This window comes from Buteo buteo, chromosome 1, assembly GCF_964188355.1.
Source record: "Buteo buteo chromosome 1, bButBut1.hap1.1, whole genome shotgun sequence".
Classification (NCBI taxonomy): domain Eukaryota; kingdom Metazoa; phylum Chordata; class Aves; order Accipitriformes; family Accipitridae; genus Buteo; species Buteo buteo.
In genome coordinates, this window is record NC_134171.1 from 7,640,275 (window position 1) to 7,666,614 (window position 26,340).

Below are 26,340 nucleotides of genomic sequence, written 5' to 3' on the forward strand. Positions count from 1 at the left end.
ATAGTGTCCCCAGGACAGTCAAAAACTCCAATCTTTATTTTCAATTTCTTGGTGGTTTTTTTTCCCCTTTGACTCTTTGTGGGTGTAAGAAAATATTTTCTATTTATGTATTTAACAGATTTTTTAATGTATTTTTTTGAAAACAAAGCCACAAAGCTCACAAAAATTGCTAACACAATTTAACAGGCTTAAAAACAAGTCCAGAGGAAAGATGCTAGCAAAGTTATGAAAACAAATGCAAAACTGTAGTATTCATAGTACTTCAGGTTCTAAATTACCAACTCAATGCAATAGACTGTTTTGTACTTTCTTCATTCACAGGACTAAGAAAATAAGATTCATGATTTTGGTGAGTCCTCATAACCCTAGTTCTTTCAACTGAGTGACAGAACTTGTTCCTCAACCACAAGTACTGAGCCAAATCAATCTTCGAACAAAATTTTAACAAAAGAGTTATCCTGTAATAACTTGGGCTTAGTATGTAGGATGCAGCCAGGATCCTATGGATTTGTAAGCCCACTCCAATTCCCCTCAATATCAACTGGAAGCTGAGGAACTCAACATCCTGCAGGATCAAAATCTGCTAGGAAAGGAAAAGTTGTGCCTGCAGCTTACTGTTCTCCAAATTCCTACTTAAAATCCTTTTTTACTGCTTGCTCTAAGGAGATAGTTCTTACTGCTGAATACATAATGCTAGATTTAAATTTTAGATGGCTGCAGGGTAGTCATGAGATAAATACCAAGTGTATTTGTATGTCTCTGTATTTACAGTAAGAAAGAAAGTCATCCGGATTCAAGGATTCAAAACATGAAACCTTTTGAACAAAGGCATGGTAAGAGAAAGCCTCGAACAGAGGAATGCCAAATACAAACAACATACACAACCAAACCCGAAAGGCAATGTATTGTGAAACCCTTTCAAAACCATACAATACTATGGGAATTAAGTAAACTTAAAACTCCCCTGCAATACTCTCGTCATAGCTAATTTGTGATTTCCTGTACGCTCAGTACTAACAGTACAATGGAGCCTCTATTGTGAGCCTCCTCCCACAAGCTTTTAAAAAATGCAAGACATTCTTTTTATCTAGACTGGCATGGCTAAAATGCATCTAGGTCTACACAGATAAAAGATTATTTTCTTAGATGTTGCTTTTGCTTGTAAAAATAAAAAATAAAAATCTGCTGTCTGGTTGTGCTGAGTTCAAAGTTCACAAAGGAGTAGTGCTTTGGTGGCTAAACTGCTGACCGCGAATCTCAAACAGAGCAGATGTAGGAAGCTGCTTTAGTTTTAGGATAACAAGAAAAGATCCCACATTAAGAACTATCTGCAAATTCAACACAATTCAAACAGGCTTTGACAGTCTCGCAGGAGCTAAAAAATCAACGAAAATTTGACAGAACCAAGGAATAAAGTGACTGCAGTATTAACTACAAATCTTGATTGAGGGTGAAGGTAGTAAGTCCTTTAGGTGCAAGTAACTGGTTTATAGAAGTACTGAAAATTGATATTGCATTTTTTCATCTTAAAGGATGCTGAGAGCTAAAGCAAACAAGCCAAAATGAACAAGACTTCCCACACCAAAAGCTGATAGCAGAAATGAAAGGCAGTAATCCTGGCACAAGGCAGCCTGGGAAAGGAGCACAACTAGCAGAGGTAGACTTTTAGCATGCAGGAGAGAGAGAATGTGATGAGGACGCAAACCAAAACCTAAAATGCTGCAGAGGCTTTGGTCAGTATCTTAATGACCTTTCTTAGTCAAGAAATGGTATATTAAGATAGAGAAAGCCTTAGCTAGCCAGTTCCGGTCAGCATGGGAACGTACACATAGAACACTGAATTACTGAAGATCACTTCTCAGTAATGCTGATTATATGAACGGGAAAATCAACAACATGAGAAAGGCTGTGATACACATTAATACTATTCAGTGAAGCACTAGACATGCATTAAGATGGCTGGTAGACCACTAATGTGAAAACGCTCATTATCTGGTTGAAAATAAACAGTTTAACATATCTGGTACAACACATTAAAGAGAAAAAATATTTAAGTATCAGTTTAAGAGTTTGGAGACTGGCTTGTGGTTATCTCTGCTAAACACTTTTGTCCTGCATGACTCTGCAAAGACTAAAGCTACACACTCAGCAAGAGACAAACTGGCTGGAATCATCTAATGAAATTTGACTCATCTGGGAATTTTGATGAAGTGCTCCACACCACTGTTTCTGCTAAGCCATACATTTTCTTTATGGGATTCAGAGTGCCTTGCTGCAAATATGCAAGAAGCAATGGTAATTTTGGACAGTTCAGCTTAAAATAGAGGGCTAATTCTGAAAAAACCATATTCAGGTAAAAATCCCACAGAAGCCAACAGATATTCTGCAATTATAAATTAAAGATATTAGGATCTGCACCAATGGCAAAGACATTATTGTCTGTCAGCCCCTAGCAGCACCTCTTGCTGACTATGGGTATGACTAACAGCTGCCTGGGGCAGCACTCCCTTCCTGCAAATCCTCCTGCAGATCAGCCCAATCTGACTGGAGAGCACACATCTTACTATAGCTCCTTTCTGGCTCATTCTCCCAACTTCTGACTCACCCAGGGGCTACGATGACATTCTGCAGAGTGAAAAAATGTACGTGTAGTAGAAGATGATGAAAATACCCTGCAGTGCTGCTTCTCTCCTGGCTTTCTTCTGAGCTCTGACTCGCCAGTGCACTGGCCAAGAGTGACGCAGGACAGCACACTGGCCATTCCTCTGCCTCACCAGGTACAGGGCTTTATGGTCCAGGGTGTAATGCTCCTGCCACAGGAAAGGAATACAGCTCGACAAGAATGCAGCAGGGAGAGCCTTAGAGAGTTGGATTTGCCATTCTTGCTGTCATCAGACAGCTGTCATGGGCAAATTCCTATTGATCACGTTTGGAGGGTGGGAGAGAGGAACGATCCACCACATGGCAGCAGCAACAGCAGTCAGCATGGCTTTTGGAGGCTCTGACATGAGCAAAATAGACAGCAGGACCACTCTCTTTTGCTACCCCTAGAACTCAGCTTTCCTAAACCACTGTCTACTTTACCTGTGGTTAAACTCTGCTCCGACTGTCCAACGTGGATGAGAGCCTACATCCCTTCTGCACAAGACCAGGCACATTTAGGTAAACATGCGTAACACTGGGCTGCCCATCGTAGTTTCCCAACTACAGACATTTGTTGCTTCTGTTTCAACCAAGCACTGAAGGTGGCAAAAGCAACACTTGCTTTAAAAGGCAGCAAAACAGTTAAGCGCTCGTCACGTTCCCCACAGTAGTGTGAGAATTAATTGCAAAGCTTCCACCATACGCTGCTGGGACGGACCTCTCACCACTTTTTATCACGGGGTGTGTCCATGTACAACAGCAGAAGATGGCATCTTATCAAAAAATATTGGGGCTTTTGAGGAAGACCATTGGTGCACATCCAACAATAAGAAATTTCGACTGCATATGTGACTTTGGAATTGTGTGTCAAGTCAAGTAAGAAATGTTTCTCTGCTTCCTTCCTTTTTTTGCGAGTTGGCATCAGAGCTCCCCTAAAAAGACTAAAAGGAGAGGAAGGGTAATGTGGTGAGTTCTGGCATACACAGAGAGTCAGAAAGCATGAACAACTTTCACTGCAGACTTATGTAACTTTGCCAGTGGTGGCACAACTCATGGAAAGCGATTTGGGCACAGATACGGGACATTCAGTGACCTGTAAATCGAACTATTAAAATACGCCTTAAAATACCTAATGTAAAGCAAAATTATACAATCACATTACCTCGTGTTTTAATACTGAGGCTACAAAGGCTGCATATGTAACAGAAATAAAAGCTTTCTATTAAAACCTCAACTTTACAATTACTCTGAACAATTGTGGGGACACTTGCCCCGAGGCCAGCTTTTTCTGCTCTCTGTAGAGAATCCCTTCTGGCTGACTACCCTGGCAGGTACACTGCAAGAAGTTCCTCCAAAAGCCCCTTGAAAAAGGCAGGCATAATAAAAGATGAAAATGCAGAGATAAGCAACAGTCATACAAAATAAATACCAACATGAAACATGCTATAGCATTAGCAATGTTTAGTTCAAAGAAAAAAAAAAATCAAACAATGTCAATTTTCAATTATGTTGATTAGACACAAACTGGATAATTAGTAAATGGAATAATAATACAGGAAACATGATATGTTTGAGATGAAATGACAAAAATATTTCATAAAAGAGACGAGTTAATTTATAATCATCTTCCTCAAAAATTAAATTCTTGCTCTTCTGCAGCAAACATAAACACGTTATGTTTTGCACATCAAAAAATAATTAACCTATTCATCTAATATATAGATATTGTTGAGAAGAGGTCTCTTTGGAGCGATTTCTTTTTCTCTGGAGTTTAATTTTACGTTGTGAGGGGGGTTTTAATCATTATTTCATGACTTCTACTTTTGCAGCACCCACAGAGGCAAAGACGTCGGTGCAGGTAGCAGTCCTTCTGCCAGCCAAGCGAGCAGCGCTGCCAGCTCCCGCCGGGCTCTGGTGCTGGCGGCAGGCAGAGCCCCAGGGTGTGGTGGAGGCACGCTCTGCTCCAGATACTCCCCGTCCCCGACGTGCCCGCAGATAGCAGCTACGAGGCGGCACAAATGAGACGAGGCCAGGGACTGTCTCGTATTCCTCGAGGAACCGGCTAGGTCTCTGGTCAGGTTCAAAAACGATTTGAAGTTTTCACTCATTTCAACCATCAAACCAAAGCTGAACATCAAAGAATAGGGCCCCACAAGCTCCTAAAAAAAGTCTAATCCAGGGACTCACGGCACCCTTTTTCACATCATAAACAATCTGAAATACTTACACCGCTTATCCCTCCCCACAATACCGCCGCATAAGGTCGTACATCAGTTTCAGCCAGACAATGCTTTGATGCCGCCAGATTCCCAAAACCCTTCTGAGCACGTTAATCATTTGGGGAGACGGGCTGAGGATTACTGTGCCTTGGAAAGGATCCTATCGTAATCACAGCTCAGAGATCCTAAAACGCCCACCACAACCGGAAGCACTGCTGCACTTCTCCAGTTCTCCCAGAGGAATACTGGTGAGGGAGCAAGGGGTTGTATTTCAGCAGGAAATGTTAATTTTAGATTTATCTGTAATGCATGTTTGCCATCTTTTCCCAATCAATACATAGATTAAAATGAATCATCATCTTTGCTCTCAAGGCGGCAGAGGAGAAAGAGACCCAAAAACACAGCTGGGAACTTCTGTCTTCCTTCCCAAACTGTAAATCCGTTGCTACGCTGTCTGGGAGTGAGAAAGCACGTGTGGCAGAGGAACTAAGGCTAAAGGGCTATGTACTACAACTTTTATCCTCACCTTCAATTTTAGGACACGTATTAAAAGTGTAACTCCATCTCCGCTCTCTCACTAAATAAATAATTATGGGGCCAGAAGGTTAGGGAGCCTCAGATGAGGCTGCTATGTTGCTATACTGCCAACTGCTATGGGATCTGAAAGCTTGACACATGCTGGAGAGTATCACCTCATCAATGTTCCCAGCTGGCTTGGGAGGCGAAAACCCAAATATTACTCTTAAAGGCAGGTCTCTAACACACAAGTAGCCAACCCCTCCAGATAAGCTTCAAGAAACATAAGTCACTACAAATGCATGGTAGGTAAGAAAAGACAAAATGGCAACAAGCAATCGTAGTCCAAAAATATTTGCATGGTTTCAAGTAAGTGTTATATTTCATAGAAGCAAATTAAAGATCACGTTGCTTCTCAGTGTCTTTACTTAAAAGACATTTAAATCTGTGCCTTTCCATACACTTATCGCTGTTCAAACTATTTTCTTGTAAAATAAGCTTTTTTAAATATTTTTTTTTCTTCATTCTTACTGTGCTAATGTAAACAGGTACTTTGGCATAATGTCAGTTCTCTCCCCAAAAGGGACTACCCAGCCTAGTCACCAATCTGCGGTAAATGTTCTTATTTGATAAGGAGGGATTGACTTCAGGTTTCAAAACGTTGGCAAGTGCACTACCGTATCTGTATGGTAACACTTCACAGTATCCAGCCCAATCCTAATCTCTCAGATCACACTTTCGGCTAAGCACTGCAACTGCTCCGTTTACATTGTAAATAAAACGCTAATTCTTAGAAACAGAGAGATTAGTAAATTGAAGCATCGCACATTTTTAACAAAGGGCAGATGCTATTTATCTTTATGATACAGAAGGACAAGTCAAGAGCTAACCAAACTGACAAACGTAAGGGCACTTGTAATTTGTTTTGTCACGCTACCAGGAACTCCACATTATGATAAAGTATCATAGCGTATACAATATTTATGATGAAGAGCTTTTTACATGTAGCATACTGTGCGCTCAAAAGCTGCATGCTCCAGCTACTCCTTAACTATGTATGACAACACTGAACTGAAAAATTCAAAGGTGACTGTAGTAGTTTCATTTCAAAATAGTAGTTTCATTGACTAAACTCTTCCAATGAGCATGACTACAGCAACTCTCAGGATTGTTACTATTTTATTTGCCAATTCAGTAAGGAAATAACATATCCCTTAATGGAGGAATACTGGATCTACACTATGTGGGGGGTGTGGGTGTTTACAGAAGGACAAGGACACAGAACACACCACTGACTCTGCACCAATTTATGCCCTTAATGCTATCAAACACAGAGAAACTGCATTCACATCCCAAGTATTAATTTACACTAACAATGACAAAAACGAGGGAACAGTTTTAAGTCCCTCAATTTCTCTCATCTATTTATGAATTGCAGCTACCTCATAAACACCTATTCCTTGTTCAGACTGGAAAAATGTGGCAGGTTGGGGGGGAGAGGGTTGTTTGTTTCATTTTGGTTTGAAATATACTAGCGAACCCCGAGCAGACAAAATATTTTGTCACTTGCTTACTCTCAGGGTGGTTGACATAATAATAAAGCAAAGAGGATATTATTTATCAAACGTTAAGGATTTCCAATATTGAAATCTTGCTGCCTTTGGGGGTCAATAAAGAGCAACGTTACAAAACATACTAAAGTTAGCAGTTTGGGCTGCTAATTTTACATGCCTGTTTCACCAAAGCACAGTTAAAAATGGATAAAACAGATAAGAACACTGAACAAAGAGATGCACTGGACAATTATCTTTCTACTGGCATATTCTATAGTGAGCTTTTTAACCTTTTCTATTTATAAAAGATATAGATTTTTTTAAGTGATACTCAATGGGATTTCAATCTACAACTGAAATTATTTAAATCTATTTTATTTTTCTTAGTATTTTCTTGTTCCCTTCCTAATGGGATACAATAATGAGATTTAAAATATTTTAATAAGGGCATCAGGCTACTTGCCAACGGGCTCGAATGCTAAATAAGAATCTTTACATCTTCTAAGAGCCAGGAGAAGGAATCAGTGCGATGCACTTGAAATATGTATGTACATCGCAAATATAATAGTTCTAATTCACTAGGAAAAAAGTACACATTCACTTCAGTTTATTAGGCCTCATTATTTTCAATGAGGCTAAGGGGATGATTATCTTTAGCTGCTCCATCATGGCCTAAAAGCAAACATTCTTCCCAATAAGGACAACAGTTATTAAAATATAAGGTGACGTTAAAATGTTTAATTTAAGTTACAACAGGTGAAATTTTGAAAACCATGGCCAATAACAGCGTGTTCTACCATGATTCTGTCCAGATCGGTACTATGACTGAAATCCTGACTTTTGAATTTAATTTTTTTAGAGGAAAACAAAGCAGCATAACAGACTGACTCGCATCTACACAGTAAACAGGCTTATTCTGTGCTCTGTAGCCTTCTTTTGGTATCATTTGCTTACAAAATGATAATGTTTATAAACAGAATCGACATTCTGTCTCCTTATGTCTGGGGGAAGGAAAAAAAAAATCACCTTCAGATTAACATGGTAATTTATGCCAAGCAATTCTGGAGGCATATCTGTAACATCACCCCATACATATTATTCATGTTACCTTAAAAACCAGCAGCAATCCATAAATGCATTTGCTAGCACATGTTTTAAAAAAAAAAAAAGGAAGAGGAGAGAAAGAAAAAGAGAAATTCAGATTTACGGAGGAGAACCTTACCTCTCAGATACATAACCCGTCCGCAGATTTAGCAAAATCATTTCAACAGCCAGGCCTTAAGCACTTTTTACAGCAATAAAATGCCGCTTTTAAACTTCCTGTTTATTGAAATATTAGCATGGCTTTTTTTTTTTTTTTTTCCTCCGTGGCACTTTACCAGCATTTCTCTGCCAGGGCACCGCTCAACCCCAGAGCGAACGGGACCGGGGGTGGGGAGGGGGTGAACCCACCCCAAATTAACATTCTGGATGCAGTTTTAGCCCCGTTGGACTTTTTTTTTTTTATTTATTGAAGGATGAATTATACCCGCAGCCGACTCTCCAGCCCCCTGACTGCGCCTCGCCCGCCTTTTAATTTTTATTTCTATTTATTTTTTTTTTTGATTCAAATACCCCAGCAGCCGCCAGGCAAAGTTGCGCCGGCGCTGCGGCCGTCAGGGGAGCCCCGCTCCCCGCCGGCGGCCGGGGAAAGGGGGGGGGGGGGGTCCTCGGAGGGGGCCGGGAGCGGCGGTGACGAGCACACAAAGCGCGGAGGCGGCGGGGGCCGATCGCCTTCCTCCTCCCCCCCCCCCCCCCCCTCATCACCACACAGCCCACCACCACCCCCACCCCGGTTCCCCTCACCGCCGCGACCAGGCCGGCTAACGACGCGACGCGAAGCGAGATCGTTACCTAGAGGCAAGCCCTTGTTTAGTAAGTGAGAACTTCCCATTTGAAACGCTACGTCCGCGCTCGCCGCGGGCAGGAGGCCGGGGGGGCACCGCCGGAGCTCCGCGACGGCGAGGCCGGTAATAAAAATACGAGCCGCCGCCGCCGCCGCCGCCGCGGCATATGGCGGCTACTCCGTGGGCGCCCCTGAAGTGAGGCGCCTCGGCGCGCCCGCGCCCGCGCGCCCGCCCTCCCCCCCCTGCGCGCCCCCGCCCCCGGCCGCGCGCACGCGCGCCGCCCGCCGAAGGGGCCTGGGGCGGGGAAGGGGGAGAAAAGGGGGGGGGGGGGGAGCGGCCGCTGCCTCTGCCGCCGCCGCGGGCGGGGCTTTCGCGCCCCGGCTCGATCTCCTGGTTCTAGGTAGGCACCGAAGATAGAAAGAGAGAAGGGCGGGCGCTCAGCGGGCCTAGAGCCTCAGCCTCCGTTCTGGCGGCGTACGGTTTGTGGTGCGACAAAGCGTGCAGCGAAGCCTTGAACGGCTTTTAGGGCTTAAGGTAGCTACTTTGGCTTGGGTTTTTTGGTTTTTTTTGGTTTTTTTGTTGTTTTTTGTTTAAACTTCAACAAAGTTAACGCTAGCTGCGTTCGACCCCCTCCCTGGCATCCCAAAACGTCAGCACTTCTGCTGTTTCTTTATATTTTGTGATTCAGCTAAGGATTTTCCCGCTTATAAATTAACAGGGATGAAAAAAAAAACAACAAACCAACCCAAAACCCCAGAACACTCCAGTTTTGCTCCTAGCGAATGTAAGCGAGGTTTGCCGCCTCCTGCCTCACTGATCCGCCCTCGGAGCCCCCGCGCCACACTCGAGGCCCAAAACTGTCCCCAAAGCAGCAGGGCTGGGGTCAAAACCGCCAACAGTGGGGACGGGTTTAGAGGAAAAGCGGCAAATTGGCCAAATACGGATATTCTTTCCCATTGGGGATGTCCCCCGCACATTCCCATAAAGCCCAAAGCGTGTTGGACGATGGGTGCCGGACCCTCCTCGATCCTCACCCTGGGTCCCTAAATGCAAAACCACCATTTTATTAGTAAGTTATTCCTCGTTGAAACTCCCCCGTAACACCTCAGGTGTCCGGTTCCCACACAGAGCTCCTCAGGACGAACGCCTGGATCTGCTGCCCTGGAAAGCTCCCCCCAGACTACAAAAAGGACCAAATTCTACCATAACAATACCATCCGGTGGCACCAAATTAATCACAATTTATTGACCGTATTTAAGCTCCTCGCACCATCCTGCGTGGGGAAATAATGAACAAAACGTCACTCCAGCGCGGGGTCGATCCTCAGAAAAGGCTGCTGGAGCCAACCGACGCCTTTTTGGGGAGAAGAAAGGCCAGGTTTCGATGCCCCCAAAAAACGGTGGTTGTGCTGAAGCCCCCCCCCCCCCCGGGGTCAGAAGCCCCCACGGGCCACCCGTGTCCCCGCTCCGCAACCCGGCTTCCACAGGCAGCCCCGCGCCCCTCTCAGCCCCTCGGGCGGGATAACGCCTGCTCCCCCTGACGAGGGGGACGGACAGAAACGCAGCATTTCGCCTCTGCGCTGCCCCAAACGGAACCAAAACCAAGATTTGGGTCAAAACCAGGTGTTATCGCCAGCGCCCCAACCCCGGCGACCCCCTTTTTTCCCCGCTCCCTGCCACCACACACAGGGGATGGGGGGGTCTCCCCCCCAGAACCCGCCATTCGCCTCACCGCCGAAGCAGCGGTGGCGGCGGCGGCGGACGAAAACCAAAGTCGACGCGGCGCCCCGGCGGCCGGCTGGGTCAGCTGACGGCGGCCCCGCCCCGCCCCGCCCGGGCGATGAGGGAGGTGGGGGGGTGAGAGGGTGGCGGAGGCCCGCAGCGCCGCCATGGCCCCGCGCCGCCGTCTTTCCCCCCCGGTTTCTCCTCTCCTCTCCTCAGCACCGGGAGCTCCGGGTCCAACCATCTGAGAAACTTTTACTCCTCTCGCGCAGCCGCCCCGCTCCTCCTCGGATCCGCGGCCGGGAAGCAGATGACAGGGTGTTTTCGCTCGTTCCCGTCCCCTCCCCACAGACGAGCCCGGCTGAACGAAAACCCCGTCTTTTGCGCTTTTTTTCCTAGAAATAAAACGCTGGGTTTCTGTCAGCGGTTACGCCGCAAAGGCCCCCAAAAGCCCGCGCTGCCACGGCAACACCTCAGGGGTGCGCGGGGACCCGCCGCCCCCTCAGATAACAACTGAGGGGGGGGGGGGGGACGGGACACGAGAGGTCGGGCTGTGGTAAAATTAAGATTAAGCGCCGATTTCTCCTCAGGAGGAGAGAAATGGCAAAGCTCTTACCGACTTGGAGGCGAGGGCAAGCGGGCAGCCACGCCGGGCCCCGGAGGAGCCGGGGGTGCCCGCCGTGAGGGGGAGCGGGCTCGGCGAACATCCCTCCGGGCCGCCGCCTCACGCCATGGCCAGCTCCCCGCGCCAAGTTTCGGTACCTCCTCTCGAGGCGTTTTTCATCGTGTAGCGGGGATGATCGCGGAGTTAATTCTGCCGACTGAACTCCCGGACCGGCCGGGGGTGATTTTTCAAAACTAGCGTACAGAAAGGGAGGGGGTAGACACGAAGATTTTAGAGCTTTTTTTTTTTTTTTTTTTGGATTCTGCAGGATTGGTCTGCAACGCTTAGGATACCCGCGGTGACGGGTATTATCAGAGGTAGCTAATACAAATAGTTACAGGGACTCCTGGGCAGCATTCACTAGTAATTCACTTTGTTAAGTGACACGCCCGATACTAGGAGCGGATCATCTCCTCTGTGTTTCCATATGCACAGGCTGTAGATTTTCCTGGGGGTTTGGGGGGGTTGGTTGGTTTGTTTGAGAGGGGAGTATCTGAACCCAAAGGTTATAAAGGGTGGCTTCAGCCTCCAAAGTTGTGTGTGTTTCAGGAACCCATCTGGGGCACAAGTAAAGGATTTTAGCTTATAGGCAGCCTTTAGCAACTTGGCTCCAGCTCCCTAATAACTTGCTTCTCCCCATCATTCTCCAGGCAGTGTCCATTTCACAGGGTTATCCAGCAGGATCGGGAGGTAACTCCCAGGACAAGTTTATGCAGCCCCTGACTTTCTTCATTTTCCTCCTGTATTCATGGGAAAGCCTTTTGTGGCTCAGTATAGACGTCTCAGGCATCCCTCAAACAACAGTTTCTGTAGATTCTCACTGTGCATCACTAGGGCAGCATCTAGCCAAGCGCCTCATGTGGGGTTTGTATAAATAAACAAATTTGGTTTTAATCACTTTAAAGTGGTTAACCACTTTATTGCCATTTATAGATGTTAGCAAATATAAAAATATATACATATCAAAGCTGTAAGAAGAAAATCATGATTTTTTTTTTTTTTGCACTGCTTAAGTTGCCATGTGGCAAAGTATCAGCAGGAATGAGCATTAGGAGTAGAACATACTTAAACCGCAAGTGCAATTTCTGTGAATACCAATATGGATATGGACATATCTCCGGGAAAAATTAATAGCAGAAAATGAAAATTCAGAAATGAAGTTAAAGGTTCAGTTACATTTTTTTATGGAGAAAGATAAACAGTTACATGCAATGAGACCATTTCCTCGGTGGGGTTACATGACTGGGCAAATGTTTAGTTCTAAACTGGAACTGCTGCTTCGAGGAGGGAGGGGAGTGTGGTACAAAATATTATGACAAGGGGAGTGCTCTAAGTGAGGATAAGTTGGCATGATGAACAGATGGAGTATTCAATAACAGGAGGTTATTAATACTGCAGTTTGGTATTCTCTACGCTACTTCATGAAGGGATTCATATGCTTGCTCTTTTTCCTTTCTGATTGTACACAGACTTAACAAATACACGTACTGTAGGTAATGCCGGACATATTTCCCTCCTGGCGCGCGCACACACACGCATCACAAATTCATGTTTCCTGGGAAAACATCAAGGGCTGGATCCTCAGCTAATTGTAACTGGACCAACTGTGTTCCTTTCAGTAGCAGAAAGCCGATTTGCACCTGCTGAAGGAGAGAGGTTATCTGACCCTGTCTCCCCAGTCGAAAGGTCTCTCCACCCTGCTCTTTGACAGCTGCCACCAGGCACCTGCTCTAGAGAATAAACTATGAAGACTCTCAGAAGGAAAAGAAAACAAAGTAACCCAAGAGTGATTGAAGTCTTCCTTCGGAACACAATGCAATGCTCTTTCTGTTTAAGAAAGTCAAGCTCGCTTTCACCCAGACTTCGGTCCTCCTCCCCTACATGGCTTCCAGTTGCCTGGTTTTAGACTGGACATGAGAAAAATCCAGGCACAGACCAGCTGACCCCAGTCAAGCCTTCCACTGCCCCCATCCGTTTTATTTCCTATGTTCTCCAGCTCGCCTCTGGGTCACCAAACATTGTCACCTTCAAATCTTTTGGACTATGACTTGTACAATATAACTAAATCTTCCACAAAACATAACAATCCCCATCCTCTTATCACATTTTGGCACTGCTGTCACTGCAACTTTTTTTTTTTTAACAGTAATGTTACACAGCTGAGTGTCTTCTGTGTTTTGCACTAAGAATTATAGCATTTTTCAAAGCCCCCAAACTGTTTCTTGGCTTCTTAAGAGTCAGCTGGAGCAGCACATGTGCTGAAGAGTAAATACATTGTTTTAAGTGTATCTGTTAACAGCCATATGTATAATTTAAGTACAAGTTTTATTCCCCTCAGAATGTCTAATCATAAGGGCATGACCTTGGGCTTTCACAAATTAGATACATTAGGGTATGATATCTTTAGCAGATGTGACTTTGAAGATACTGAAAGAGGAAGTTTTACTGTTGTATCGTCTAAGCAACGAGCCAAGATGCATGTTGAATGCTCTCTAAAGTGAATAATGAGGTTTGACAATATTCTTACATCTAGATACTGAGATTGTGTACTTACAGATTTTCTTTAGTTTGTCATAGCTGTGCATGCTGGCTCTTTCATGCATGTTTTGCTTCATTATCAAATATGCGTCATTCATTGTAAAATCATCATTTTAAAAGCTTTGTGCATTTTTTAATCAAAATGTAAGATTACATTTCAAGGGAATATCTTAACTTTTGTGAACAGTAAATCTTGCAGATGCTATTAGGAAATTCTAAAAGGGATTTATGTCAGAAGAAAAGAATGGTTGGATAAAGCAGGCCCAACACTTAAACTTTATCCTAAAAATAGATCTTTAAAATGTGTAATCAAAATAAGTCAATACAATTTATTTAAAATCTGGAAAGAAGACTTTGTTTGGATTTAAATCTTCCCTTAATTCTTCTGCTCAGATCCTGAAAAGCATTTGTTCATAAAACACACACATAGAGATCAGTCTACTTTCATTTTGCAGTTGCATATTTTAATTACAGCTGCTTTTTTTATGTGTAACTTCCTCTGTGTGAAACTTCCCACTGTAGGAAGTTAATGCTTTCTGGTTGATGTGAAAGAGAAAGGCCATATTGGAGAAACATTTTCAGCAGGTTCTGAGGGGAAAATGGAAAAAAGAATAATTGACAAAAGAGAAACACTTCATCTTTAAGAAATGGTGGTCATCACAAGCATGAAATAAAATAGATGACCTTCATCTACTGTAAAAAAGAAGGTTTGCTGAGGGATCAAAGTCGTAGATTAAAGTTCCACTTAATGAACAAGAAGTTCAGCTGTGTCAAACATTCAAAGTCATTTTTGAAATGCCAAATGCGCATTGCTCCTTTCTCAGAATGGAATGGCAATACTAGCTCTATGCTGGAAATAACAGCCGTACAAAAGTGAAAAAGTTTGCAGTGCGCTGAATGAATGGAAGAATAAATTCCCTTCAAACCAGTGAACACAAAAAAACCCTCTCTCCTCTGATGTTATCTGTATTAAGTGACTAAGGGATTTTCTTCTTGATCTCACCCTGTTCATACAAGTGCTAAAAACACAAGAACCAGGGTGGAATTAAATCCTCTGCATTTTCAGGTTATCGTGAAATGAGAGGTATCGTTTTCCATCTAGGCAGGAGGAGTTAACAGACCATTTCCAGGAAGGTCTGTGTTCTGGCTGAAGAGAAAAAGAAGATAGAGATGAACAGCAGAAGAAACCTATCGAGAACCATTAGTGGATGTCAGCCATTGTCCATCTGTTCACAGTGGAATAAATCCAGACCTGAAGGAACAACTGCAACCTGCCCCATATGGCTCACTCCCTTCTGCGCTGGCAGGGCTTCTTTGGGGATTTGACATTGGATGAGGTAAAGGAGAAGCAATGCAATCTGTGTTCCCAGGAACGAACAGCCAATTAACATGAAAGAACAAAAAGTGGGTTAGTAACCCAGGGGAAGATTTTCTCCTTCTCACCTGTCTGAAATCCTGGAGCTCATTCAAACTGTGTAAGTTGCAGAGATACTATTCTGAGGCTCCTACTACTAATGAAGTCCTCAAAAATTTAACTTTAGCTAGTACCAAAATTATGTGGGCAGTGGATAGCCCCTCAATAGGCGAGTGAGACCATTGATCCAGCTGTCTTCCCAAGGTGTTAAAGAAGGCATTTGGAAAGAATGTATTACACTAAAAATTTCATTTAAAATTATAATACAATATACTTTCAACATAACAAACTAGCACAACAACATTCTGCATTCACCTTTACAGAACTGGATTGCAGCAAGCTACTATTGAGCAGTAATTTACTTCTCAAGTTTTAAATCAGTCTGGGCCTGGTCATGTATTCTTTTCTGCATGATTAAGGGCAGTAGGCTCAGATCTGTACAGTATAGTTATGACATCTGATTGTCTCTTTAAAATTATAATGAAAAACAGATACTCTTTGTGATGCTGCATTCTGTATGCAAAGAGAGAGACATACATATTAAAGCCAACTGAAGGGATCAAAACCTGCAAGCTTGTAGTAGATTCTATAACCTGTTTGGTGGTAGTAATTTCACAGGTAATATGGATAATAATTAACCATCCAGTGGCATAAGCAGAACCAGTGGATGTCCTGAGTGAACTTGCTGTTGTGGGTATGTCTTCAGTCTTAGCACAGTCTGCTGAGAAACTCAACGGATGCAGAAAATCTAATTCAAAAGTGGTGTGCAAGGTGTACCTTCGCCTTCACGGATTCAAGGGCAGGGCACTGCCTATGCCACTTTCAGAAGAAAGGAGAGAGATGCTCAGGCTGGAGGCTTGATCTCTGCTCTAGCTCTGAAGCCATAAGCAGTTCAGATTTGCCAGTGTACTTCAAATGCAAGGTGATTATCTGCTCAGAAGTGGGATTAATTATTTTGGGCCTGGCAACATGCTAAAGCAGCAGTAGGGGCATCTCTAGGAGATGCTGTATCTTCACACCAATTTGGACTGGCAGTAAGTTAGTGGTCTCTGTGCTGCCATGTAATTTGCACTCTATTATCCTCTACCTCCTCTTTAGTTCCCTTATAACACACTTGGCATCTTATTTTTCTCAAAGTTGCACAAGTAGCCAGGAAAAAAAACTATAGTTGTATTGGAGATAATTTTAAAGTTCCCAAACAATTATATTCACACTTAAAAATGTCATTCATTCACTAGGTGGCACAGAGAACATCATACTTCCTTGTTTGAAACACATACCACAAAACTGCGGACTCCCTCAGGAAAAATAAAGGTAGGTATGAAATCAAAGTAACATATCACTAAGCGTTTATCTAGAGGCTTTTCTCTCAAACTAACCACGAGGCTCACCAAACTGAAAAACAAGCAAGGATACTAAAGGATGCAAAAAGCAGAACAATGTCTGTTACGTGAAAATGTCCATTTGCTGTCAAGGACCTTGAGCACAACCACACACTGGGATTATATACATTTATGACATTGAAACGAACTCTCTTGCTTTGTCAAATTTGCTTGGGATGATTACAAGTTATCAGTCTTGAATTTCATCTTCTTCCAAATTGAACGCTGCTTTGTACCCTCATGAAATACTGCACTACCAGCACTCCACTATCACCTAGTGCTAAGATAAGAGAATGGTTCATCCGTGAGCAAAAAGTGACCTCTAGTGAATCATCACACCAGCTCCTGAGACAAACAACATCTCCCTGGCAGCACCTTGACTTTCACTGACTGATCACATCCACATACAATTAAAATCTGGTAATGCTACACCGTAACAGTAGTCAGCATCTGTACACCATCGGCCAAGCACTTCAGGTACCTTCAGTAACTCACACTTTGCACAGAAGCTATAACAAATAGCAGAAAACATTTGCACATCAAAAAACCTGAACGCATACGTTTGAACATAATAAAAACTGCCTATTAGAGAATTTAATGGACTATAATAAGAAGTGTAAGCTCTAACTGGATTTTTTTTAACTTGTTTTAATTTAATTTTAAAAGTAGTATATCCAGAAATTTGTAAATAAAATAAGAAAAACATCCTATTAAATATGTAAAAATAATAATAAGCTCCATGAGCAGCCCTTTGTGCTCTAAGAAAACAGGAAAATTAAAGTGGAGAAAAACAGTAGCAAAGAGACAGGCAGTGAAAATCAATTCCATACTTACAACATATGGAACAATATACAGGCTAGGCAATCCATAACAGTGAATGGTTGATGATTTTAGAACAGTAAAAAGAAAGTAGCAAGGTTTCATGCGTAAAACACATACCCCATTGGCCACAGAAACACAATTCATGTTCTCTGCCTCCATATATCCAGCAACATACTAGTATTTTTATACCCCTCCTAATATGTATATATTTTTCTAACAAACATTTCACAGGCAGTTATTGGGAGGTATATCTTTTTTCTTTTACTAAACCAAAATAAAGACTCTTGTGCAACTTTTTTACTTCTCATTCTTAAGACTTAAAACTCAATAGCTAAAAAGTAAACTGCAAGAAATCCTTATCCCTATGCAAGACTCTTAAGATACAATTCAAATCCTAAAGGACATCAGTTTACATGCCAGCTTCCACAGCGAGATGGTAACTACTTGTATATTGAAAACGCTCCCCTTGTATAGCTGTATAATGTAAAGAGAGAAGCGGACTGTTATCCTAGCACAAATACTGCCTGATCATACTACTTATATTCATAGAACATACAATTTCACTACAGAAGAAAGTCGATTCGAATAGGTGATAATCAGTATCAACAGATTTACTGCTACTTGACTTTATATTTATTGCCAAATACCCCAACTTACAGACTAAGGCCGCACTGTGCATGATGACAGGATGGTATTCTTTAAAGATTATTGGATAGACTTTCCAAAGGCCTTACCAAATTAGATGAAGAAAATGCTGCGGAGATAACACATCTCATGAAAATGTTTGCTAAACCGTTGCCTTTGGAATGGTTCAACTCCTCTACACAGGAAAACACCATCTGACAGAGATGTTTTGTTGCATTTGTATCACAGCACAGCACAACTGTGGTCCTACAAATGTCTTTTGGGAACTCCATCATCTCATAACGACCATTACTCTCGACAGCAGAATCGTCGGTGCAATTTTAAAGATAGTTACTGTTGTGCCAGGCAGGCGTTGGCAAGGCGGCTGGGCTGATACATCTGCAGTATTTGTGATTCATGATGACATTGTGGAAAGCCCACGAAGAGTTCATCATGAGCTATAAACAAAAGGCATTAAAATAAATAAAAGAACTTTCTATGATAGTTTTAGAAGGTAAATTTCCTAGAACAGGCTACTGAATAGAAGACGATTTGGAACATTATATCAGCTTCTGAAACCGGTTTCAGTTAATGCACCATGTTGCTTATCTTACTCTTTTCAGGTTTTTTTCATTTATTTTATCAAGACAATTATTCGGTCTCTCAACATATGCTGTCTTTTTTATGAAGCAGGGTACCCAATACTGCTTTTGTGTAATGAACTATGATTTTTCACTACACTGATGTGCCATTTGAGCTACCAGGTCACAAGAAAAACAGTAAGCAATTAAAAATCTGCAACACCGGTGCAATTAAAAATTTTAAAGTTTTAATTTTTATTGCCTAATTCTAGGGAACATCTTAGGGTATACAAAAACTATTTTTTAACTTGCTTCAAATTCTCATGTTTTATTTGGGTCCTATTTATTCCTATGACCAGCAGAAGAGTCATTGATATTAGAATCAGCTTTTATTAATTTGTAGTACTTTACGTATCTGAAAGAATGATCACAGTACAGGGCTGTACATCACCTTGGGAAGAGTAAAGTTCAGCAGACATACACAAAAAGGGAACTACTACCATGCAAACAGATTGGGTTCTTAATTAAAATGATTTGATACGCCTTATGAACAGTACAAGTTATATCACAGATGATGAAGTTACCTTAGGAAAAATGTACTTTAAATTAACTAGCGGAGGCTAAAGACAGCTGAGCTGTAATAATAAGTAAATGTATATAGATAATATATAAATAATTAATTAGCTTTTCCTGAAAGACCTGGAAACAAATGAGGATACTTTGTGTATCGTTGTACTGTGCCGATCTGTAACTAAAGTGGCTTCTGAGACCCATGACCCAGAAAGGTTAAAGTTTGTGTCTTTCCCAGAGGCTGCACCTACATGATTAACATTACAGAGAAACCCACATCAGAAAGAACCATCACAAGAGAGGAATGAACAATAATTCATGTAGATAATAAATAGTCTAAGGAGAATAAAAACCCACCCTACCTTGGTTCAATAAGTGTATTTTGAATGTTTTTTCTTTTAAGCACCACAACTGTAATTTCTACTAAACACCAAGTACTGAGAGGGAAGGGGTGATTTTTTTGTTTGTTTCTTGAGGTTTTACAATCACAACCAGAGCTAAGTGTTCTCAGTCTATTCCTGGATCTTTCCTGACAAGAGATTTCCAATTGTGCTAAAATCTATGGATGTTTTGAGATGTAGACAGATGTCTGCGAGGCCATAGGCTGAGGTCATCAAACTCATCTCATTTGTGACCTAAACCTAGTCTCTTGGCTCTTTCATTAAAAAAAAAAAAAAAAGGGGGGGGGGCGCGGATAAAAGCAATGGAAGGGACACCAAAGAAATTGTTTGCTAATTTATCTAGAAATTTGTTCTAGCTTATTTTTAATCTAATAGCACACACAGGTTTTTGTAACACACGGCCAACATGATACACATTGAGAAGATACATATTTGGTCATCTATCGTTACTACTCCTCACAGTGTAATTATTGTTTCTGGCATTATTAGCAGGCAACTGTCTATTATTTCCTGATCATCTAACCAAGCAACTTTTCGAGAACTCATGCTTAAATCTCATTTAAAAGGCAATTTTACTGTACTAAGTGGGTGAAAATGCTTAAATTTATACTATTTTACATAAATCTTTATTTATCAATGAACAGTTCAATTTCTCGGTTCTTGAAACATCCCAAGAAAAAAGTGCCACGCTGATGCTGACATAATTTCTGCTGCTTAAGGAAAGATAAAATTGGGTCTCTCAAAGCTGCAGGCAAAATACTACAATGGATAACAAATATTCCTTGTGTATACATGACTGGAACGGCTGTCTCCATTGGGCACTGACTGTACGATGCAGGGCACAGAATGGATTCGGAGAAGATTTTTTGTTTGAATCAGTTCATGTGTACATGCAGTATTCAAACAGCTTATTTTACAATCACTGCTACCTGCTCCCTGACCCCAGAGATGCCTTCTTGCTTAAAACAACCATCAAACCTCCAAAACACTACAAAAACCCCACAATGTAAATACTTACATATACTTATTGCACAGGGGGTTCTATTTAAAAAAAAAAAAAAAAGGCAGAGATACACTGATACTAAATTTTCTGAATCTTATTCCCTTTGATGGCTGCAGGGTAGCCTAAATTTTTACATATAATCCACTGCTACCATCACCACTGTTTCCGTTCTGCTCTTAAAAAAAGAGAAAAGGAAAAAAAGGGTTTGTACAGGAGCATTAATAGTTCCACTTGCCCTGTGGCGAATGGGGAAAATACGTCAATGTGAATTATTGTACTGTCTCCATGGATCAAGGTTTCTCTTAGTGCTTTCAAAATTCCACTAACAGAAACAATTGCTAAGAGCATTTGCTACTTAGCCTGCTATGCTGGAATCAAATAAGACCCTAGGATCAACTAATGCTAAAATATTATCTTTTATATTGATTTTCTCCCCCTACATTAACTGAGGAAAGAAACAGCTTAATAATTTTAGCCAGAAAGAACAGCATATCACTCTCACAAGGACATTCAAATAATTTAAATAATCAAGATAATTGCAAAATAGAATTTTGAGCCGCTTACATTACCAGAAATGTAAGAATATCACAGTATAATTTTACTTCATTCTGACCCAAACAAGCTGTACTACATATTCTACTTACTACACATAGAGTTACAGTAGGGAACGTAATATCTCTTCTCTACAGAAACCAAGAACACCCACACAGATGAATTAGAAAAAATAATTCTAATTTTGTGCACATTCATATTCGAAGGAGTGAGCCAAATACTAACAAAGATATTCCAAGTCCATTTTCTCTACTGGAAGGCTATTTTATGGGTATTTATTAAATTCTTCTTTTATCTCTCTCTCCTAGTACTGGATTATGATCTCAATTAATAAATAAATTACAACTGTATAAACTCACGGGCCATTGGGCAGATCTGGTATGAAAATTCATTTCTAAATTTCTTGATGTGGCCAACAAGAATGCAGTAGAACAAGAATGAACGACTGATGAAATCCAGACACTGTGTACTTACACATTATTGATTATTTCTACCAAATAGCGAATTATTTTCACTAGAAAAGAATAATCTTGATTCTTATACTACATTCATCACCAGGATTCGTAAACATCTAACAAATTCATCTGAGGCAGCCATGAAGATGCAATAAATTAGAGCTTTGCAGGGTCTCTGAGTTAGCACTACTGACATTCTGGTTAAAAAAGTTAGTGCTATACAAAACTGATAAAAACAAACACATATTAAAATGATTATGAATCAGTTAGCTTAGGACACATTTGTCAATGAAAAACTCTCTCAATAGAGATGTTTCAATTGGGTATCTGTCATCATCTTCACCAATGATGTGGACATAGATAGAAAATCTTTGCCAAAACGACTGTGAACATCACAAAAACAATAATAACTGTCTGTAAAAAATAATAGCAACAGTGCAATCACACAGTCATTTTGGATCACAGATAAATTAACATCACAGAAACAAAACATGCTTTAATAAAACCAAGATGGAAAGTTTTGCCATTAGAAAAGACTACTGTCACACTGACAGGGTAGGGAACTAGAGCCTTAAAAGTGATGTAAGACTCTGTGGCAGCTCTAAGAACCACACCTCAACAAGAGGAGATAACGTTTTCCTTGAAGAAATAGTTACATTCAAGTATGGAAGAAATTTTTGCCATTGCGGATAGGATTACTGAGATTATAAATAGTTACCTATTGCTGCCAGCTCTGGCATCCATATTCTGTATGTTCGAGAGGGTGCAAAAAGAAAAACTCGATGCTGGGGAAAAATGCCTTGAAGAACACTATGTATTCAGACTGCCAACAAAAAATTGAGAGATAACATGATTATGCTTTGTAGGGAGAAACACCAGGCACTAAAGGACTGCCTAATCGTAGAGGAAGACATAATGAGAATGAGCAACTTAGAAGCTCATTCAAAATCTGTGTTTTCTAGCTTTTTTTTAAGTGAATGTTATTGACTATACTATCAAGGGTTATGGTGGTGTCTTAATCTCCTGAATACTTCAAATGCCTTTCTGAAAGAGTCCAATAAAAAAATTGGGGCTGAACTGTATCAGGGATATATGTGATACAAAGAGGTTCAAGGTAACCTGGAAATTCCCTCCTGATCCTGCACTCTGGGGCTCCAAAAACTTAAAGATGACTAATCACCGGTCATTGCTCTGCTACCTATAGGAATGAACAGAGATGATCTGTCTTTCACTGAGCGTCATCTACTGATAAAAATCTCTCCCTGCTCATGACGTCGATTAACAGGAAGCAGTTACTACTGAGAAGTTGTGATGAAGAAGGATGTCTTATCGTAAAACAGCTAAATTCCAGAAGAGAGCTCGCAGCGATCCCACCAAGAGCACCACGGACAGAGTAGATGGATTCCAACTGGACTTCACTGAACTCAAGGACTTTTAGTACTAAATTAATAACAAGTTGTTTTTACTGTCATTAAATAACTCAAAGACTTTGGGGTTCATGCACTTGTCTACCCAAGTGCACTGAAATAGGGATGTTTGGAGACTAGCAATGAATAAACAGATCACCGTGCCAGGTGCTCGAAGCATGGTCTGCAATGAGATGAAGTTTCCGAAGCACCTTCATCACGCTACACAGGGTATGTTGCTGGCAGAGGTGTTTCAATAAGAGATAATGAGATGGCAACGTGTACTTCTTAAATACCAACGCTACTGCCACCTTGGTCGGGTTTAGCTCGGTTAAGTGCTTCTTAAAGCACATTCTCTATAATGCACTGCAAGACTATTCTTGTATCTGACAAGTCGAACTGGATGTTGCCCATTAATTTTTGGTATTTAAGCTGTTGACATCTTAATTGATGACACAGCACAGTCTTTTCCATTCAGTTTGCAAAAAAGTTGCGCAAGATGGAGCCTAGAGGAATTCTGCTGGCAAGTGCTTCTGTAAGGGAACTGAGGCGTCTCGTAACTGGGAGAAATTAGAAGGGTTAAGGACTAGCCAAGATTCGGGAAAAGTACAATCAGTTCCTGCTTCTGTCACCAGCTTCCTATCATCCTTGTCATCCTGATCCACTTCCCTTCTATGTATCCAGGTTCCTCATCTTTAAAATATCTATATTTGCTTATTAAACACACATGTTTACTGTCAGAGCAAAACCATAAAATATTTAGACATCCTACTACAACTAAAGAGTCACTCTCAGTACGTCTAATGAGACCAAGGACAAGTATACATTGATCCATGATATAGATCTTAGTTGTGTCAGCAATATGTCATCATTCTGGTTTCAAAGTGGATATATAAAGATTAGATTGTGCTACCCTATAAAGAAATATCTTAAAACAATCTGTAGGAAGTTGACTATCTAACCTGCAGTTTGCACTCCCCCCCGATCTGTCTCATGCACCAATAGAATTCCCTATGCTCAATTAACTGAAGTTCCCACTGCTAGCAAAAAAAAAAAGAAATTTGCAGGCCTGTAAAATTACATTTGTTTTAATAAACATAATACTGTGTTTTGGATATATCACCTAGAGCAGCCTCAAACTGAATCACATGCATATTTTAACATACAGTTGGTTTGGTGTCTTCTACGAAAGCTGAACATTCTACTATTCCATGAAGAGTAGAGTTGAGGAGAGAGGAGTGGTCCTTTGTAAGGTAGATAATCCTGGTAGGTCCAGATTAGGAAAAAAACTTACTTTCATTCTAACACAAAAAGCCAGTTGGGAAGCTAAACTGTAAAAATGACGGTAGAATTCTGTTGGGCAAACTCTTGAAAGATCACCAAAACAGTAATAAATTAATCATCTGGAGACATGGAGTATGGAAAGGAGAAATTAAGATCAATAAAAACTGTATTCCTCTGTTAACGAAACATTTCCACCACCAAAAAAGCTACTGTTGTTAGAATAAGACTGTCGACCTCAGCCTTTTATTTTTTTAATGACAGGTATACCTATGTCGTATAGAAGAATTAAACACAGCAAGTGTAAGACAATACTGTTTTCCTATGAGATGGCTATCTCAGCTCCTTGCTTTCAGCAATCTGTGTAACCGTACTCCAATCACAACCGTACTTATTAATAATACATGTCAGTGCCTCCATCTGCCTGTGTGCTCTTCTCATCCTGAATTTTGGCTTTATCCAGCAAAGATGTGCGCGTGTTTAACTCAACATGCGCTGTAGGTGGTGCCGCGGACGTCCCACCACTCAGGTCCACACACACAGATCCTCTGAATCATGCTTAAACCAAAGTCTGCCATAAAGTTGACTCCTCCTCACTCCCCCACAGTGCTACCATTAATTGCATAAAACACTTCTGGGAGAAAAAAAGTAAATCTTTTTCTGGGACCTGAGAAGCACAACATACACTAATCACTTCTGCAATAATTATGGCACATGAAGTAAGTGTGAACTATGTATTGCTCTGCAGTTTCCACAATCAATTTAGTTTGAAAACAGCATTTTTCTGTTTTCCAATTTATTGGGAAAACTAAGAAGTAATTTTTTTCTTCTTTATGGACCAAGCCTTGATGTTATTGAAATCAATGAATGTTTGCCATTCAAGTATACAAGACCCCAGCATACTAAGACTGAAGTTTCAAGTTAAATTTGTAACTATTTACTACACAAAATAGTAATTAACACAAGCTAATTTCTGCTTCCCAGAGCTCTAAAATAATTATGAACAAGAAACAAAGATCACTTTTTCAGACAGTAGTTTTCAGGTGGTTAAACTGAAAGACTGGAGGGATTCAATTAAACATTTAATAACTGTAGAGGACAGTACAGTTCAGTGTGCCAAAATAAACTTCAGTTCACAGCTGTATTAAAAATTTGAAAGATTTTCAGTAAAATAAATCCATATTTTATTAACATGTTTGCTACAGCTGAAGGAATAACATATGCCATCATAAAACAAATGTTTAAATCAGTACTGTACACCGTCTTGGATATTGCCTGCCTTAAAATCAACTCTCTCTGTAACTCATTCTGATTTTTACAAAAATACAGATCAGAACAACAATCTTTTACCACGCACAGTCTCTTGGCTAAACTCTCTCTCCCGTTACAAATTAGCTACAGGCAAGATGACGGGAAAACCAAACACCAGCTATAAACAGGTATTTGTGGGATGAGAAGTCGGCATCTTTGCTGACATCAGGCCGGGCAGCGTATACAAGTTTCAGAAGGCAGAAGGGGATGATTTTTGCAATGCAGTAATTGTCCAGGAAAGTCCTCTGAGCTCCAGAGCTTGTTGCTCCTGCAGCCAACCCACCACCAGGATTTACCTTCTGCCCACGATCAGGTGAGGGCAGCGAAGTTGCGTACACTTGTCCCATCTTTTTTGCAAGGGCTAAGCAGAACCTGACACCTTGCTCAGATTTCATACTTTGATGGTTGGTTAATATTAGCAAGCAAATTCCCTGAATGTTGAAAAAGCTTCCAAGAGGAAGGTGTTAATAGGTTTACTGGGGGGAGTAAAATCTTCAATGGCTTTGTCCTACACTCCTGAATCTGCTTTAGCAGAGTCGATGCTAACCTCCTCTCGGTGAAGACCAATTACAGAACTAAACGAGTAAGACTCAGAAATACATACAAGCTTTGAAATCTGAAGATACTGGTTATAGTCAAAAGCTGCAGTTCAACTCTAGTATCACTGGGTGCCTTCATCTGTTACTGGTAAACAAGCAGGATCTTCTAACATGACAGATCCCTGCAATCCTCCACTTGTTGCCGTCTCCAGGTAGAGCAGGTCCCACTAAACACGACCTCTGAGCCCCACCACCCCA

The 26,340-nt window shown here is 41.4% G+C and overlaps 1 protein-coding gene across 12 annotated transcripts in view; it reads right to left on the reverse strand.

The window, feature by feature from the left end:
• The window catches only part of CTBP1 (C-terminal binding protein 1), a 245,708-nt gene that overhangs the window by 61,121 nt on the left and 158,247 nt on the right, over positions 1–26,340 (reverse strand). For 2 of the 12 annotated variants that reach the window (XM_075055557.1, XM_075055994.1), the window contains exon 1: positions 8,825–9,057. The exons of 7 other annotated variants lie outside the window; for them this stretch is intronic. In XM_075055557.1, coding sequence (XP_074911658.1) covers positions 8,825–8,864 — 40 coding nt within the window. In that variant the 5' untranslated portion in view covers positions 8,865–9,057. Of the gene's footprint in view, positions 1–8,153; positions 8,182–8,824; positions 9,059–11,155; positions 11,262–26,340 lie in introns of those variants that run through there. 3 more of the 12 variants (XM_075055290.1, XM_075055737.1, XM_075055825.1) reach the window with 3 other exon arrangements.